Source organism: Populus nigra, chromosome 1 (assembly GCF_951802175.1).
Source record: "Populus nigra chromosome 1, ddPopNigr1.1, whole genome shotgun sequence".
In the NCBI taxonomy this organism is placed as follows: Eukaryota; Viridiplantae; Streptophyta; class Magnoliopsida; order Malpighiales; family Salicaceae; genus Populus; species Populus nigra.
This window is the reverse complement of record NC_084852.1, coordinates 26,750,004-26,769,847: the sequence shown is the minus strand read 5'-3', so window position 1 is coordinate 26,769,847 and position 19,844 is coordinate 26,750,004. Positions and strand designations below refer to the sequence as shown.

The 19,844-nt window shown below is 32.4% G+C and overlaps 1 protein-coding gene across 2 annotated transcripts; it reads right to left on the bottom strand.

Annotated features, from left to right (window-relative positions):
• Positions 1 to 13,626: 13,626 nt before the first annotated feature.
• On the bottom strand, positions 13,627 to 14,950 carry LOC133703749 (thaumatin-like protein 1). Of its 2 annotated transcripts, none has more exons than XM_062128388.1 (2): positions 14,794 to 14,950; positions 13,627 to 14,449 (listed from the first exon to the last, which is right to left on the bottom strand). In XM_062128388.1, exons 1-2 carry the CDS (start codon positions 14,852 to 14,854, stop codon positions 13,755 to 13,757), a joined length of 756 nt encoding a protein of 251 aa, XP_061984372.1. In that variant the 5' UTR covers positions 14,855 to 14,950; the 3' UTR covers positions 13,627 to 13,754. The 2 variants fall into 2 exon arrangements, with proteins under 2 accessions (XP_061984372.1, XP_061984381.1); XM_062128397.1 differs by having other exon boundaries at positions 13,627 to 14,434; positions 14,794 to 14,947.
• Positions 14,951 to 19,844: the final 4,894 nt, after the last annotated feature.

The following is a 19,844-nucleotide window of genomic DNA, read 5'->3' as shown; positions in this document are numbered from 1 at the left end:
GCGCGGCCTCATCCACGGTGGCAATTAGTCAACAAACATCCCCGCACGTGCAACCTGAAGTGCATGGAGACGACACGCACTAACCAAAACTCATCAACTATTTTTTTTAATATTATTTATATTTATTAAATTACAACATTGGAAATAAACCACCCTACAAAAAAAAAACCCAATGAAAGTATACAAATGCCCTTGGTTTGAACCACAAGTGATTTAACTAGATATCTCAATTGATGAGAAAGCATAATATTAAACAAGCAATTAGAGGAATGGCAGTTCCACAAGTGACTAACTACACATCTCAATGAATGAGAAAGCAGACTATTAAACAGCCAACAATGGCAGTTCTCCTCCAACACCAGCAACAGACGAGCCATGATGAATGCAACACTCTTTAAAATTGTCAAAGAACCATCTCAATCCTATAACTTAAACTGTTAAGTGAGGTCCCAAGATATGATTTATATTATTCTCTAACACATCCCCTCAAGTGAAAGCCCTTTGAGCTTGAAACTTGCACAGACCCACATTATCTTGTACTTATTTTTTATCGAATAAATAGGAATTATGAGATTTGAACTTGTGACCATTTGGTCATTAAGGCTCTGATACCATTTTAAAGAATCATCTCAACCCAATAGCTTAAGTTGTTAGGTGAGGTCATAAGATATGATTTATATTATTCTCTACACACCCCTTCAAGTGAAAACCCTTTGAGGTTGAAAAACTTACACAGACCCACAAAAATTATCAAATTGTGATGAATGCAGACTCTTGAAAATTGAAAGAAAAAAAAAATAAATTCACCACCTAGTAATTAAAAAATAGAAATCCAAAAATAAACATTGGTTAGAGATTTAGACATTGAGTTAGTTAAGTAGAAGGAAGATCAATATCACCTTTACTGCATCATTTGAAATGAAAGGTCACCTCTACAATGCATTTTAAAAAAATTATTCCCTGCATGATATTACTTATCTAAATTTATTTCTATTCTTATTCGTGATTTATTTTAATAAAAAATTGGTGTCGCACCCTAAGAAAAGAAGACTTGTTGATAAAGAAAAATCTTGATGTTAATCCCTAAAAATAGACAATTTCATCGATTTAGAAAAACAATTAATTTTAATCTCTAAAAACAAGAAATTTCATTGGTTTAAATGTTTTTGACATTAATCTCTAAAAATAGGAGATTTCATCAATTTAAAAATCTTTTTATTAGCATTAATCTTTAAAAATATATGATTTCATCGATTCAAGAAAAATTGGACATTAGTCCCTAAAATAGATAATTTCATCGTTTTTTTTAAAATATGATATTAATTCTTAAAAATAGGAGATTTCATTGATTTAGGGAAAAAAATTTAACATTAATCCTTAAAACTAGGTGATTTCTTGGATATATATATATATATATATATATATATATATATATATATATATATATATATATGAATCCAATACAATATATACATATCTCAATATTGATATAACACACACACACACATACATGTATAGTATTATTCAATTTAGCATTTAATACATGTATACATATTTCAAATATATCTATTACTATTTTATTTTTTTGTTGAATATTAAATAATAGTAGAACAATGGTTACCAATATAGATATACTCGAAATCCAACGAATAAAGTATGAATATCTAAATTTTTTACTTAATGAATAATAGGTAGGGTATAGATATAAAAAAACCTAACCCATAGATATCCATAAATATCCATGAATAATAGGTAGGGTATACATATTTCAAATTTTTTACATTATGCTTTTAATGTGTTTTAAGCTTATTTGAGTTCATTGAAAGTAATTTTATGAGTTTGGCATGCCTAAGAAACTTGGTGAATTAATTTTTAAAAGATAAAAAATTTCTGCATTTTATGTTTTGAACCTTAGTATTTCTGACAACTTTTTCACCATAGTGGAGTTACAAAATAGGAACGTGACTTAATCAAAGTTGAACTACACATATCCAGCTTTCCAAAAAAGATATTATGGGAAGAAATCCGATCTTATTTGAACCTCTAATCAAACCTGCAAAATCGAGCAAAAATTCTACTTGTAATAGAATTCTCTATTTTCATACTAGATATTCAAATGGGCATATCTTGAGTTTTAGATGTTGCAATCAAGCAATTCCAAAGCTCAAATTCATCTACACATCGAGGGATACAACTTTTATGAAGGACTCTAGATATGATGAAATCATTTTCAAGATGAAAATCCTAATGCAAGCTAGATGACGAGTTTTGTCTCCTGATCTGATGAGAAACTAACAAGATGGGAGTCCTATGTTTTAAAGAAAATCTTATGGAATTAGATAGATATTCTCTATAACTTCTTACCTCCTAGTCTTTAGCATTGATACTTATCATGAAGGCTGCCTCTTAGGATTAAGAAAAGGAGGAGATCAACGTGACAAAGCAGAGAGGAAAAAGCATTATTTGCCACTAAATTTTTTAAAGAGTTCATCTTTGCTGCTGGAATTTTCAGAGACCATGAGCAACTAATTCTCAATTTTAGTTCATGGGGAATAGACACCTTCTCCATTATCAAGTTGTAGAAATAACATTATCATTGTAATTGTTTCAGACTCAAGTACTTATTTTTTTTTCTCGAATTATGTTATTGATTTATGTTCAAGATAATTGAATTGTTTTGAGATGACATGTATGCTTTCTAGTTTTTTTCAATTTAGAATTGTTGTTGGGGACTAGAGTTAGAAGCAAAAGAATTAATTTGATTGTTGCAACTCTCATCTTAAATAATTAAAAAAGAATAAGCTAAGTTAAATTGTCAATTTTTTGAACGATTGTTTAGTATAAATCTGACAGCCTTTTCTCTTAAGGCTACTGCCGAATGAATGAGAATTGCTTTTCAATATTACATTTGTTAGATAGTAAGAAATTGATTAGAAAGCTATATCTAATTAATTTAATGATAGTCTCATCAATTCCCCATAGTTTTAAAGAATATCGAATTTATTTGCTTGATTTGAAAGAACATTTATTTTTACTCCGATGATCAATAAATTTACAGGAATAAATGTATGAACCCTTTGAAATGAGTTAATAACATATGAATTTATCAATTTTATTTTCAGAATTTTCTTTCTTTAATTATTCAAATCCTCCACGTTTTATTTATTTTAGTTTATTGTAGGAAGATTAAATAAAATTTTCCTTGGGTTTGACCTGATTTTCACGTGCATACTATGAATTTATTTTATCCGTGATAGTAAAGTCAGAATTATATTCTGGAGATTTCGACGATCGATCAAATAACAAGAAAAAAAGAGTTTTTGCATCTTTTCACACGCATCTCCTCCTTGATTTATATTTTACTATATATTTTTTTTATCTGGAAACTCCCTCCCTTGATATGTTTATTGGGTTCACGAAATCCATTCAATAATGAAAAGTAATTAATATTGCATATGCAAACAGAAAATATATATGTAAGAGTAAGGAATATAATTAAAGTGAATAATACGCATAATAGAGTTTGCTAGTCAACAATCTAACATTGTAAAAGTACTTGCCATAGAGGAAGATGACGAGGGTGAAGGAATTTACAGCGAAGGGCATGCGATTCTCCATTGTTGGGATGCTTCGATCGGCTGAATTAAGACCTTTTCAATCTTTTTTAAGAGATTGGAGGTGAGAAAGAAACACACTATATTTTGAAAAGATTGTGTGTGCCAATTCATAAATAGTATTAAGTTTGCATGCTCGACAGTGGAAACTTTTGGAAAAACCAAATAAATTGGAAAGATGAAAACAGAAGATTGGTCAAAAGGAAGGTATATTTTTTTAAAGAAGAACAAGGAAATAAAATATTATCATTTAACTGTAATTTTATTTCATATTTTTTTCCTAAATTGATAGATATACTTAAAATTTCCAAATAAGGCTTCTGCAGATTTTACATGAACAGGCTAACTACTCCAACTTCATATGTAATATCTGATCGTGTCAAGATTAAGTAGATAAGACTACCTAGCTAGTATTTGTCAATACATAATTGTATCTTCCAAATCTTTACCCTTAGTTGTGCATAATTTTCCTTGAACCTTTATCAGGGAAGAGACAGACTTGCGATTGAGCATTCCATATCTTTATAGTAAATCTTTTTGTATACTGATGTTGGCTAGAAATAAACGACTTTGTTCACTCAACTTCAAGTCCAAGGAAATGCTTAAGCCTTGACGTAGACCACGATGGAATCCAAACTTCGTGCTTGGTCAACCATTAATAAGAATTGATAACTTCCATAATGCATTCATGGATTAGAGAAATCAACCTCTGCTCAAAGCCCATATACGACATCATTTCCTCTAGATACTCCCTATTATAGAATGTATATATATAAGAAATATTATTGGCACTATTCTAGTGTTGTAATCTCTATCTTCATTGTTGTAAATTGCCCTATACATATAAATAGAAAATGATTGAATAACTAATAGGTTAAGCCTCCTACTTCTTCTTAACTCTCCACTTTCATAACAAAACCACGCTGCCCGCTTTTCTTGACACTGTGTACAACTCCATTTTCCATCATAAAACCATCTAAGATCTGCCTACCAGAGATAAAAACTGTCTGGTTAGTACTAATAATGCTAGGCATAACCTCTCTCAATTTGTTGGATAACAATTTTCTAACAATTTTGTACAAGTCATGCACTAAATTTATCGGCCTATACTCTGAAAACTTAGTAGGCAGTTTAGTCTTTGGGACCAAAGCTACATGAGAGACATTAACCCCCTTTGGAAGTTTTCCAAGCCTGAAAAATTCATGTACAATATCAAAAATATCATCCCTATCAGATGCGATGCTATCTTGTAGAAGGTGAACATAAATCCGTCAGGTCCTAAAGCTTTAGTCCCATCACAACTCCAAATTGCTTGCTTGACCTCTTCGATAGTTACCTCTTGTTCTAGTGGTCGAGCTTGCTATGTGAAGAGTTTAGTGAACCCAAGTGGTCTCATTGTAGCTCTTTCAGTAGTGTCAATAGTGAACAGACTTGAGAAGTATGACGTTGTCGCCTCCTTAATGTCTGCTAGAGAGGTATGTAGTTTATCATTATATCTGATTTGATTAATAAAGTTTAAGCCTCTTCGAGTATTAGCTGTCAAGTGGAAGAATTTTGTGTTTTTATCCCTAAGCTTGCACACCAAGTCTATTGTGATTTTTGATGCCAGATTGATTCCACACACTTACATCCCACTGCTTGGATCGTAATGTTTGTAGCTCAGAAAGTTTTTCATTGTTAAGTTGTATATCCTCCGTTATGTTCTCAATGGTCTGGATTTCATGCTGAAGATGTAGCAGTTTTGAGTCTTGATTGCCAAACTCTTGGCTGTTCTAAATTCCGAGTTTTGTAGCCATAAATGCCAGCTTTTTAACTAGTTGAAATCTCTCATCAAACTTAATGTCACACCCGACATCAAGGTAACCGATCAAAAATATTTTTTAATAAAAAAAATAAATATCTAACATTTTATTTTTTTAGGAGAAATGATTTAATTTAAGAAGTCGCTATCTACTATTATATTCACTAAAACTTTAATATTGATGCAAAGTTTCATTGAAGTCCCCAACAATGAACATAGGTGTTGCAAATGCAGCTTGTAAGATAAGGAGATCATCCCACAGTTCACGCCTCTCATGTACTGTGGTTCCGGCGTAGACTCCTATTATTGCACAATTAAATAGCTTCTCCACGTGTAGACCAGTAAGCGCTACCCATTGCCCACCATAGTCGATTGCTATCTAGAGCCGTCCGTGAAATTGGAGGAATGCATTATTTACATCCATTTACCATAGCTTCTACGGATTTTTAGCTATTAATATTCTCCTGTTATTTTTGCTACTAAACTGAATATTTCATCATAATCCCATACTGCAAGAACCCTCGAGCTACCAAACGTGCCTTGTATCTTTTGATCGATCCATCTGGACATGTCTTCACCTTATCTTTTGATCGATCCATCTGGACACATGTCTTCACCTTGTAAACCCATTTATAAGATATGTGCTTCACGTCTATATAGAATCTCATGTCTGATTTTCCTTTAGAGCATGGATCTCCTCATCCATCTCTTTCTTTCATTCACTACTCTGTGATACTCTTCTTAAGTCATAGCTAGGTTCTATAACCTAAGCTTTCAAAGCTAATGTTATGTTAGCATATTTTGGATTTAGTTTCCGTTGTCTCCTTGACCTTCTAATTTATGACTGAGGTGTACCTTGTTCTTAAACTTTTCTAGGGGCTTGCTCGCCTTATAAGATTTTCTTGATCATCAAATGTTGTAGACTCCATTTTTCAAGGTATTTGTTGCAGATCCTTGAATAAGTCATTGGACTCTTCTTCACAATGGGAATTATCTTTTATTTTTCTCTCTTTTTTTCCTTTTATTATCAAGTTATGAAAAGTAATGTTATCATTGAAATTTTTTCAGACTCAAGAATTTATTTTTTGTTATTTTAGAATTATGCTATTGATTTTTGTTCAAGTTAGAAATAAAAAAAATTAATTTGATTTCTGTAACTTTTATTTTAATTTATTAGGAAAAAATAAAATAAATTAAATTGTTAAGCTTTTAAATGATTGCTTAGTATAAATTTGACAGGTTTTACTCTTAGGTTACCGAATGAATGATAATTCATTATCAATATTACATTTATCACAAATTATGCCTCCACAAAACTCAAGTTGGGGAAGGTTTTTGAACGTTGTTTTCTTCATCATCACTTGTAACTTTTCTCAAGTTGAGGAGTACCCATCCGATCCAGGAGCTTTGTTGTCATCTATACTGAATAAAGCTGCCTTAATATCATCATTGGTGACTGGTGCAAGGAGAGAATTATGAGAAGTAGCATCAATGCAAGGGCCAGACCGAGAGACATCTACATCCAAAGGAAGGGTGTCCTTTGAAGTGCCAAGAAGCTCCTTGAAAAAGTTAACAAAAGCATGTCCAACTTCATCAACTGAGGTAGATAGTTTACCATTGCTGAGCTGGATAGCAGGGATAAAATTCTTTCAATGGTTATGACTCGTAAGAGCATGAAAGAAAGAGGTGTCTTTATCACTCTCCTTGAAGAAATTGCATTTGAGCTTTTGAGCAAAGAACATTCTCTCAGCAGATTTGAGAGTGAGTAAATTCTGACGCAGCTGAGCATCCGAAGCTTGATGATGAAGGTTATCCACGTCATTGTGGAGGGCAGTTTGATGAGCTTCTAAGGCAATCTCTGCTCTAGTAACCCTCTCTGATATGTGGCTGAAATGAAGCTTGTTTAACTCCTTCAAGTGACCCTTCATATGCTTAAGCTTCTTGCAGAGGATAAACATGGGGGAACCGTGAGCGTAGCTTACATGTCCAACTCGCTCGTGCTAATGTCATTACTTCGTGTTTTATCTATGCATGCTGACTCAGTCGACATTATGTAGACAACAAATTCATGTCCTTTTCCTTTTATAAATGGTGCTCAAATTATCTTGACCTCCATGTAGACCTGGACATCATCAATCCTAAACACCAAAAAAATGTTAAGGAGCTGTCAGCTGTGTTATGGATAAGAGATTTTTCTTTATTCGAGACACATGATAAAATCTTTACAACCTGAGAGGACGATCACCATATCGAGGAGATAGAAGTGTCTTGCTAACATGTGCTGCTAGCAATTTTATATTCTTTGCAGTCACTAAAATAATTTGTTTGTATTCTAAAGTGTCTTGCAGCATCCATTTATCTTTAGCCATGTGACTTGAGCAACTCGAGTCGAAGATCTGATTCTTGTTGCAATTAATAGCTCCTACATTAGAAACAACAAGAATAGGTTCTTCAACATCTTGCAAAATTAGAATCACATCTTTCTTTAGGACCTTCCTAAACCCAAGAATATGCAATGAATCACTTTCTTATCTAATTTTCTTCGAAGAATATCGGGTATGAACATATAGCATACATATCCAAACACTCCAAAGTAACTCATCTTTGCCCTTGTGCTCATAACTTCTCACGTGATGAGGTGAATCTAAGATTTGCTAAGGTAAGCCTATTGATAACATGTGCAGCTGCCTTCATGCACTCACCTTAGAATCTCCTTGGAACATTCTTGATGTCACACCTGGACATCATCGCGACTGATTAAAAAAATAAATCTCTCGATTGGAAAAAAGAACAGATATCTGACATCTTGTTCTTTCTAAGAGAAAATGTCTTACTTAGGGAGTTGTCAGCTAATATTATGTTTACTAGAAACCCTAACTGATCAATAGAGATTCTATGGTACGAGACTGATTGTGACTAGGAAAGGTATTAGCACCCCTAACGCACCCTACCTGAGGTAAGCTGCATTGCTAGTCTTGTCTGAAATTGCTAAAATTTTATTGGTTTATGTTATGACGATTCACCGGTAATATTCCTGACTCTGGCGTCAGTGAATATTTAATTACAGATACTTCCAACTCTAGCTTTGGTAAATATTCCACTACGAAATAATTCAAAGTTTGGCGTTGGCAAAAATTCTAATGTGAATAATTTCATCTCTGACGTTGGTAAATATTTCACTACGAATAATCCCAACTCTGGCATTGTTTGTGTTGCTACCCAATTTTTGACCCATGTTTTGATAAATTTTCAGAAAAATTCAAAAATAGCGAAAAACATTGAAAATCCAAAAAATACGTTTTTAATACAGTTGCATCGTTTTTAGCATTTTCAGCGTCGTCTAAAAAGAATTTAAATTTTCAAAGGTCTTTCGAACGCGTTCAACTTTTAACGCGTTAATTTTAAAATCATTGATTTTCCTCATTGAATCGACGTTGATATTGCTCGTTTTCAAAAATACAAAAAAATTTAGAAAAATAAAATTTAGAAAAAAAGAAAGTTGAGAATCAATTTTGAGGCCCAAACAATATTTTGCCTATGCATAGGGAATTTTGAATATTGAAGGGAGAGACAACACAAAAAAAGGAAACTAAAAAAACTTTTTTTTTCTTCACCCGAAACCAACCGCTCCCCCTGGCCCAAGACCATTTGATCCCTCTCTTTCGGCTGAAAATGAGGGACTCAGCCCCCACCCAGGGTCTTCTTTTCCTTGTTTCCAGCCGACAATGGAGGCCCCTCTCACAAGGGAGAACCTCTATTTCTTCTCATCCCCAGCTACACCAGGAGGAGGATTTTCCATTTGGAGAGGCCCCCGACAGCAGTGTGCAGAGGAGCCACGGTCCCCAGCCCATTTGGGATTTTCTTCTTCTCCCCTGCACCTGAAGGAGGTGAGGGGATTTTTCTATTTTTTTCTTCCTGAGCCGCCGGACATAGGCTTGATTTCCAGCTTCTTCCCCCTGGACTCCAGCCGCTCATCCCCTCTTTCAGCCAAACAAACCAAACGGTTATCCCCCTTCAGTTTTGATTTTTCTCTCCAGCCGGCCTCCAGCCCCCACACATCCATCTCCTTCCCACAGCAGACCACCACTCCAATATTGTTTCCCTCTCAACAGATTTTCCTCCCATCTTTGCCCACACAAAAAAAATCAGCGCCATTCTTCAGCTCCTTTCTCCCCTGCACCCACAACGCCGATCTTCCCCCATTTCCTATCATTTTCAGTCGACAGCACCCACAGCCACATCCCCTCACCAGAATCCCTCTCAGCCCCGGCCAGCAGACCCCGCAGATAGCATCTCTTCATTTCTGGCCGCCACCCTGCCATTGGGATTTTTGGCTCCCAAAACCGGAAGCCACACAGGGGTCCCTTGTTCCTTGTTGAAGCCGCCTCCAGCATTTCCTTCCCTCAGCAACAGCACCAGCATCAGCACCAGCATCGACACCCACCAGATCTGCCAAGAGGAGTGAAGATCGGACAGCCTTCCCCATCTCAAGAGCAGCTTCAGCTGCCACGGACGACAGCACCACCACTTCTTCACTAGCAGGAAGAAGGAACAGCACGCTGAGAAGAAGAAAGAAGACAGAGGTTCACAGATCTGAAAAGGAAAAAAATCTGAGAATGGATCTGGACTAAACAGACCTGCTGGTTGCGTTTTTTTGCTGTTTGTACAGGTCACCGCCGGCGAGGAAGGGAAGAGGAGAAGAGGCTGAGCCAGATCCTGCTGTTTCCAGTTTCCCCCCGCGGCGGCGCGTGAGCCCACGCGCCGCCAGTGACGGTGGCGCTTGGAGAAGACGCACCGCCACTGTTCCGCGCCCAGAAATCCTGCTGAACACTGTTTCGGCTTGCAGAAGGTGTTCCCTGTAAATTCCAGATTGTTTTGGGGTTGTTATTGTAATTTTAATGTAATTTTTTGTTTATTTGTTTATTTGTTTTGAAATTGTATTTTGCACTGTGGATGTAAAAAAGAAAAGAAAAGAAAGAAAAATAAAACAATGATAAAAAAAAGAGATGTGTGTGTTTGTGTTTTTTTTTTTTTGTATGTTATTGAATCAAAGAAAAAAATGAATTTAATATTTTAATTTACATGCACAAATATCTAAAGGACAGATAAAAATCATGTTGTATTTCCCATAAAAATATAGAACATGTATCTACATATATTTTGGGAACTAATAACTGATTTATCAAAGCCTTAGAATTGGGCTAAAATTTTATTTTTAAAACGCATCAAGTTCGCGAAGCACCTTACCTCAGGTAAGGTGCGTTAGGGGTGCTAATACCTTTCCTAACCACAACCAGTCCCTTTCCTGTGAATCTCTGACAAGACCAGTATATCAGGTTTCCTAGTAGCCCTCAATAAATTACTAGGTGGCGACTCCGATGAACCAATCAAATTCAAGCGAACGTAACGACAAATGAAAAATCGCCAGCCGATGCCGCACGGATTTTTTGACGTGCGACAGAATGGCGACTCCACTGGGGAAGGTATTGTTTTCAACATTATTGGACTAAGCTTTGTGTATTTGATGTGTTTAAGTTTTTGTATTTTTGTCTTGTTTTATTTTTGTCTTATCCATGCATTTTTAGAATTGTTTCATGCATCACTTGTATTTATTTTTGAAAGCACACACAAGCTTCAGGTTAGGAGGGGGACTAGCAGCTTACCTTACGACTTTCAGTCATGACAGGTTGATTTTTCTATTATTTGAGAGATCATGACAGGTTGCTAAATATTGTACATGATCTTCAAATATAAATCAATTAATTGTTGAATTGATAATAAATTAATTTATTTAATCATATTTTATTTAGGATTTTGATTTATATTTGGACCAACTTATTAGAAAACCTAATGGTTCACACACATAAGAATCATTGGTTAGAAATTAAAATGGGATGATTGATCAAATATGACTTGATTGTAAATAAGTTTTATAAATTAAAGACTGAAGTATAATATACATATATATATATATATATATATATATATATATATATATATAAGGAATTACAATTCTAGACCTAGAAAAATCAAGTAGGGATTTAATTGAATAAACTTCTAAAATTAGCATAAAAATATATATGTGATATTTACGGAGCAAATTAATATTTTACCATTTATAGGGTTTTTAGATTTTTCTATAAATAAAATGTTATGCCTCTTATTTCCCATGTGAGGTGTGAAAAAATGGTGAGTAGAGTACAATATGTAAACACCTAAAACACAAAAGAAAAGAGCTAACATTTTAAGGTATAACAATCCCTTTCTTCTAAAAGGGTTTAAGAGATTTCTCACTAATGATTCGTGTAGATTACCATTAAAGGTCGGACACTTGAACAACTTGTGTTTTACAACAACTCATCCTTGAAGCAAATATTCAAAACTAAAAAGAACATCTGATCTTCAGGTAATCTTCACATATGTAAAACCTATAGAAAGCAAACTAAAAAAAAATAACATGAAGCTCAAATCCTAACCAATCCAATGTTGAAGGATGAAATTGTAAAAAAATCTATTTAAAAAACAAAAAAAATCTAGGTCAAACAAAGTTAACCCCTAAAATTTGTGACATGGATAATAAGATCGTAATAACCCTATAGAAAGAAAATTTTAAAATACTACAAATCTCAATTCCCAACAAATATAATATTAAAAGATAAAATTGAAGAAAAAAAAGGCCAACCTAGGTTATATGATTGTGATAACCCCAAAGAAATCGAACCAGAAAAAAAAAGTTGAATATCAAATCTCAACCAACACAATAATAAAAAAAAAAAAAGAGAAGAAGAATTGATGGTTAGAGTCAAACCCAAAGCTTGTTGTCGATACTTACAACAGAATGAGGTAGAACACACTGAGAGGGTTCAAATGACACGAAGGTAGGGCATGATTGATTGTCTATTAAACGGGACACCTAAGTGCCACGACCTCCTCCACTCGCTGGCGCGTTTGACGCTCGCGCCAACTACTTTTCTCAATTTTATTCTTTTTTGGAGCCAATTGATCCTTGAATTGGCAAGAGTCGATTTCATCCCAAAAACTCTAATTGTTATAAATAAATGAAATGAAGTTTATTTTTCCTAAATCAAGCATTAACCAAGATCTGGATTTTTTTTTTCAACACCATGCGCATTTAATACGAACCTAATTGAAGCAAACCATGGGGTCCAATCCCGATCAAACAAATATAGAATGGAAAGAAAAAAAACATTGTGAATTCATTATTATAATCCATAGTTCACACGAGTGTAGAGCTATAATAATTATTGCTACGAATTTTCTCAACCTCTGCCTCTTTTATTTTCTTTTAAATCAAAATATGAACCAAAAACTATTCTTTCCAGGTGACAACAATGATAATATGAGATAGAATTTTGTTATCAAATTCACCATCACATTTAGCTGTCAGCAACACGGTCTCCTCACTATTCTTACTGTCATTAACTTTGGGCTCATCAATATTTTTCTTAATCCGTACATACACCTCTAAATTATTCGTCATCTAGATGGAGAACTCTTTTTTTTTTTTTTTTAATTTTAAACTATTATGCTTGTGTCTGATTCCTGGTTATTTAACTAGTATTTTTTTAGGATTCAAATAATTTTATTTTTTAACAAAAAAAAATGAATGTGGTCACAAAAAAAGTTCTCAATATAAATTTAAAAACTTTTGCATGTATCTAAATAAATAAAATATATGTATCAATAAATATAAAAAAAACCATTAATGATATTTGATATTGCAATATAAAACATAATCTTAGTTGTGTTAAATAATTTTTTTTATAAATAAATTATGTATTTAATCAAATGATTGTCCGATATTTACCCAATAAAAATCTTTTTTATTTTTTTTTAATATTATAAAATGAACATCTCATGCTTACATTTATTTAATATATATATATATATATAGCTAAATTTATAAACAAACAACAAATATAAATACTAGAAATAACCCAAGTTATTTTTAAAACTAATGAAAAACCATATAAAAAGATTATCACCTGATGACAAGTTAACTCCCGAAAAGAGAGGTAAAAACAATGTTTTGAAATTGAATTCGACACTACATCTACTTAGTACCTACGTAAAAGAATAGGATTATCAACAAGAATAGAATTCGACCATATATAAGTTGAAGGATTGCTAAGTACCTACGTAAAAATTGATAATCGACAGTTTTACCAAACATTTACAACAGCATAAAAATTGATAATCGATCCTTTAGGGATATTATTCCATTTCTTTATTAATTATCCTAAGAACATTTATTAAATGTGTTGTCCTCCAACTCTTTCCATAAAAAGAAAGAGTTGTGAACCACCACACACATTTGATCATGGACAAAAGGTAATCAAATAGTTGCCTCCGCTAGGACAAGTAAACGTGCTCGAATTATCAGCATAAGCATAACTATAAGCTTGAGGACACTGCTGCTTGAAAGTCATCGAATATTGGGTAGGAGGACATGTGTCAGCTGTATTATACTCTCCTGTGCAGCAGTACTGCGGCTGGTTAAATGCCAAACACGCACTCTTGCAGGCAATCACAGTCCCATCTGAACCTCTCACTGCTAAACTAGGATCACAAACAGCATTCACGTTAGCTGCACAGCTTGTAGAAGGGCAGCCAGTAGAACCTCCTTGCGGGGTTACCGAAATTGGGATGTTAAAGCCATCAACAAGGCTTATATCGTAAAAATCATTCCCACCATCACCGCTTAGAGTAAATTCTGCCAAGGATGCTGGTGGGATCTCACCGGCTCCATTGCATTCTATGACACCAGAGCCACAGTCAGCAGTTGCACAAACAAACTTTCCCGAGGCATCTGTAGAGCATTGCGTTCTGGCCCACAAGCGGCCAGACCAATTGACAGGGACACTCAGCGAAGATGAAGCACCCGTTGCCAATGTGAAGCCAGTTGAAGATAAAGACGGACTGCCAGCAGCCGTTAGAGTTCCTGGCCAGACTGTGTATGGACAGTTGTTTGTGAAGTCGAAAGTCACAGATTGAGCTCCTGCATGCGTGCAAGCTGCGCAAGATTTATTTTTGTTGATATCAATGATTAAGTCTTGGTCGATTCAAAGATAACATAATTCAATATTTAAAATCTTGTATTAATTCACTTATTTTTCTTTTAAAAATATAACATAACCCATGTTTTTTTTAATATATTTTTTTCTTTTTTCTTTTTTATCTGGAAACTCCCTCCTGGATAAATTTATTGGATTCACGAAATCCATTGAATAATGAAAAGTAGTTAATATTGCATACGCAAACAGAAAATATATATGTAGAATAATCAAAGTGAATAATATGCATAATAGAGTTTTCCATGCAAGAATCTAGTATATGTAATATTGTAAAACTACTTGCCATAGAGGAAGATGACGAGGGTGAAGGTAATTATAGCAATATTGGGCATACGACTCTCCATTGCCGAGATGCGTTGAATTAAGACCTTTTCAGTATCTTTCAAGAGATTTGAGGTAAGCAAGAAACACTCTATATTTTAAAAATATTATGAAATGAGCAGACTTAATAAATAGTGTAAAATTTGCAGACTAGTAAACAGAGGAACGTCCTGCTTCTCACATCAAATGAAAGCAACACCCAATTGAATATTGAATGCAACTCTGGTCCAGCAGACGAGCCGTGATGAATGCGAGAGTCTTCAAAATTAAAGAAAAAAAAGTCACCACCTATTAATTAAAAACTTTAGAATTTAAAAATAGACATTGGTTAGAGATTTAGACATTGAGCTAGTTAAGTCTAAGAAAGATCAATATCACCCTTATCACATCCTTTAAAATGAAAAGTTACCTCCACAATGCATTTAAGAAAAAATATTCCATGCATAATATTAATTATCTAAATTTATTCTAATATTTTCGTGATTTATTTTAATAAAAAATTGGCAATTCAAAATTTATTTTGCATACAAATAATTAAATAAATCAAGAATTATTTATGCTAATAAATATTAAAGAAACCTGTTAATGATAAGTAAAAACTAAACTAGGATCAAATTGATGCTTAAAATCATAATTCTCGATTAAGTTATCAAACAATTCTAAAAATTTATGTGAAGCTTTTTAATATGATACTTTAACTTGAGTTAAAATTTCAGAGTTTTTGAATAAAGTCAGAAATTTGATGAAAAATCACAATTTGACCAGTTTTACGTTATTGGACGTAATTTTCAATCTGACCATCCAATTGAGGTGAACTTTTATGAGAGATCTTAAAATATATTGAATAAAATCTGATTAAAATTTTAGAATGAACAGAGCTTGGTAGTGCTAACAAAAAAAAGGACCGTCAAATAAAAGCAAAATAACTCATTAAGGGCAAAATAGTAATTTTCCATTAAAAATAAAATAAATCATCTCTTCCTTCTTTTTATATGTTGTCAACTGAGTAGAAGCAAAATAGAAAAAGAAAGAAAAGAAAAGGCGAGAGAGAAAGACAGAAACATAAGGGAAAACATAAAAAAAAATCAAAGGAAGAAAAAAAAGAGAGAATAACCTTGTAAACTTATAAAGTCCAACTTATAAAACACTAATCTTAGAAAGAATCAAGTGAAGGAATGATGAATTGAGAAAGGGAAAAAATTTAATTATTTTTTTTTCTAGTTGACATGAGATTGTTATTTTATCCTGGTTGAGGGGCTATCACAATATCGATTCAAATTCGATTATAAATGAATTATATTCTACAAAACATCGAAGGATATAACTTCAATAGTGAGTTTATTTTTACTTTTACTTCAATTTTATGTATTTTTAAATTTATTTTTTAATATTTTAAATAATATATTTGAATTAAAAATTTACTGTTAACTTCAAAAATTCATGTATATAAATTAATAATTGATCTTAAAAAAATTTTATATATTTATTTAATAACTTTGGGCAGGAAAAATTCTTGACTCAACCGTCTTCCACACGCGCCGTCTCATCCACGATGACATTTGACAATGAATGTCAAATTATAAAATTATAATTTATTTATATTTATAAAACATTAAATTATAAAATTGGGTCTATAACCTAAAGTGCGCGGAGACCGTCCATGCACTGACCTGCACTCATCCAAAAATTGAATATTGAATGTAACTCTGGTCCAGCAGACGAGACACTCTTCAAAATTATCACACTGTGATGAATGCGAGATTCTTCAAAATTAAAGAAAAAAAAGGTCACCACCTATTAATTAAAAAATTTAAAATTTAAAAATAGACATTGGTTAGAGATTTAGACATTAAGCTAGTTAAGTCTAAGAAAGATCAATATCACCTTTATCATATCCTTTAAAATGAAAAGTTACCTCCACAATGCATTTAAGAAAAATTATTCGGTGCATAATATTAATTATTTAAATTTATTTCTAATGTTTTTCATGATTTATTTTAATAAAAAATTGGCAATTCAAAATTTATTTCGCATACAGATTATTAAATAAATAAAAAATTATCTATATTAATAAATATAAAAGAAACCCGTTAATGATAAGTAAACACTAAACTAGGAAAATCAAGAGATAAATGTAAATCAAAATATTTGATATCGCAACACAGAGCATGTACCTAGTTGTGTTTAATAATTTTTTATTTGAATAAATTTTGTATTTAATAAAATGATTATCCGTGCCAATAAAATGATGTCTACCCAATACATTTTTTTTTTGTATTTCAAAATATTATGAAATGAGTATCACATACTTATATTTATTAAATTAAATTAAACGAAAAAAATAAATTAAAAAACAAATAAAAATACTCGAGATATCCCAAGTCATTTTCAAAATAAGTGAAAAATCCTATAGAAAAAACAAAAAAAAACCTTCTGGAGGATGCTATTGTAAAAAACAAATCAAATTAAAAAATGATCTCAAATAAAAAAATAAGAATTAAAAGAACAGGGACAAAATTTGAAAGATGAAAAAACCAAAGGGAATGAAATTGTCAACGAATTTCAATTTTATAAATTATTCCAAACAAAACAAGCAATAATCAAAAGAACAGGAACCAATTAATATGAAGGAATAACAAATTGAACGTGCTTTGAAATTTTGAAGGGGCACACACGAAAATCAAGGGGAGAGTGCGAAGAAAAAGAAAAGCTTGTCAGCACCAAACCGAACAACTATCTGCCACACACGCTGCCTCTTCCACGACGGCCTTTGTTCAACGAATGACCCTACACCCGCCACCTGAAGTGCGCAGAGACCGCCCATACACTCACCTGCACTCATCAACTATTTTTTTAATATTATTTATATTTATTAAATTATAAATTTGGAAATAAAACACCCTGATAAAAAAAACCCAATGAAATATACAAATGCCCTTGTTTTGAACCACAAGTGACTAACTTAGATATCTCAATTAACGAGAAAGCAGAATAGTAAACAGGCAATTAGAGGAACGCCTTGCTTCTCACGTCAAATGAAAGCAACACCCAATTGACTAACGAAAGCACTAAATATCCCAATTAATGAGAAAGCAGACTAGTGAACAGCCTATTAGAGGAATTGAAACTATATATCCCAGTTAATGAGAAAGCAGACTAATAAACAGCCTATTAGAGGAATTGAATGAAAGCAATTGAATGCAGGAAGAGGGCCAGACTAGTAAACAGCCAACAGTGGGAGTTCTCCTCTAGCACATAGTTATTAAACCCGGCCTAGGGGTTGACCCGGCCAAGTAGCCGGGTCCCGGGTTTCATAGGTCGTCCCAGGTCAACCGAGATCAACCCGGAAAAATTAAAAAAAATTAAAGTTTTAATATTTTATATGAAAAAATTAAGAAAAAATCCATGTAAATATATGTTATACATATTGTAAATAATGAAGATTAAAAGAATATTTTTAAAAAAATTTATCCTACATTAAAAAGATATTATGTTAAGTTTTTAAGTTGAAGTATTTAAACCAAAAAAGTTTTTTATCCCACATTGAAAAAACATAGTTTTTTTCTTATGAACATAAAGTATATATATTAATGGGTTTCAAATCCACATTGAAAAAAGATAACTTTTTCCTTGGGAACATAGAGTATATATACTAATGAATTTCAAATGCCACATTGAAAAAAAATAGTTTTTTTTCTTGTGAACATAGAGTATATATACTAATGGGTTTCAAATCCTAAATTTAAAAAACATAATGTTTTTCTTATGAATATTGAGTATATATACTAATGGGTTTCAAATCTCACATTAAAAAGATACTATGTTATCATTTTAAGTTGAAGTATTTAAACCAAAAAGTTTTTTATCACACATTAAAAAAACATAATTTTTTTCTTGAAAACACAAAGTATATATACCAATGGGTTTCAAATCCCACATTTGAAAAAAAAACACTAGTTCTCACCTGGGTCACCCAGGTCACGGGTTGACCCACTAGGTTTGAACGAGTTGTTGCACTGACCGGTCTTTTGACAAATTCGGACCGGTCCAGCTCCCAAGTCGGCCGGGTCCTGTGTCAACCCGCAGGGATGGGCCGGGTTTAATAACACTGCTTCAGCATGTGAAACCGAGGAGTCGTGAGGAATGCGACACTCTTCCAAATTATCCCTAAAAAATTTGGCATTAATCTTTAATAATATATGATTTCATCGATTCAGGAAAAATTGGACATTAGTCCCTAAAATAGATAATTTCATCAATTTTTGAAAAATATGATATTAATTCTTAAAAATAGGAGATTTCATTGATTTAGAAAAAACAGTTAACATTAATCCCTAAAACTAGGTGATTTTCTCAAGATATATATGTATGTATATATATATATATATATATATATATAACATTTATATATTTTTTAATCCAATACAATATATACATATCTCAATATTGATATAACACACACAAACATACACACACATATACATGTATAGTATTATTCATTTTAACATTTAATACATGTATACATATTTGAAATATATCTATTACTATTTTAGTTTTTGTTGAATATTAAATAACAGTAGAATTGGGTTACCAATATAGATATACTCCAAATCCAATGAATAAATTATGAATATCTGAATTTTTTACTTGATGAATAATAGGTAGGGTATATATATATATAAATAAATTTAACATGTAGATATCCATTGGGATTATACATAATTTCAATATATAAAATCAATGCATTAATTCATTTATTTTTCTTTCACAAAGATAAAATGATGATAAATGCAAAATATATGTATGTTTTTATTCCTTTTATATTATGCTTTTAATGTGTTTTAATCTTATTTGAGTTGACTGAAAGTAATTTTATGAGTTTGGCATGCTTAAAGAGACTTGGTGAATTAATTGCTAAAAGATAAAAAATTTCTGCATTTTATGTTTCGAACCTTGGTATTTCTGACATCTTTTTCACCATGTTGGAGTTACAAAATAGGAACGTGGCTTAAT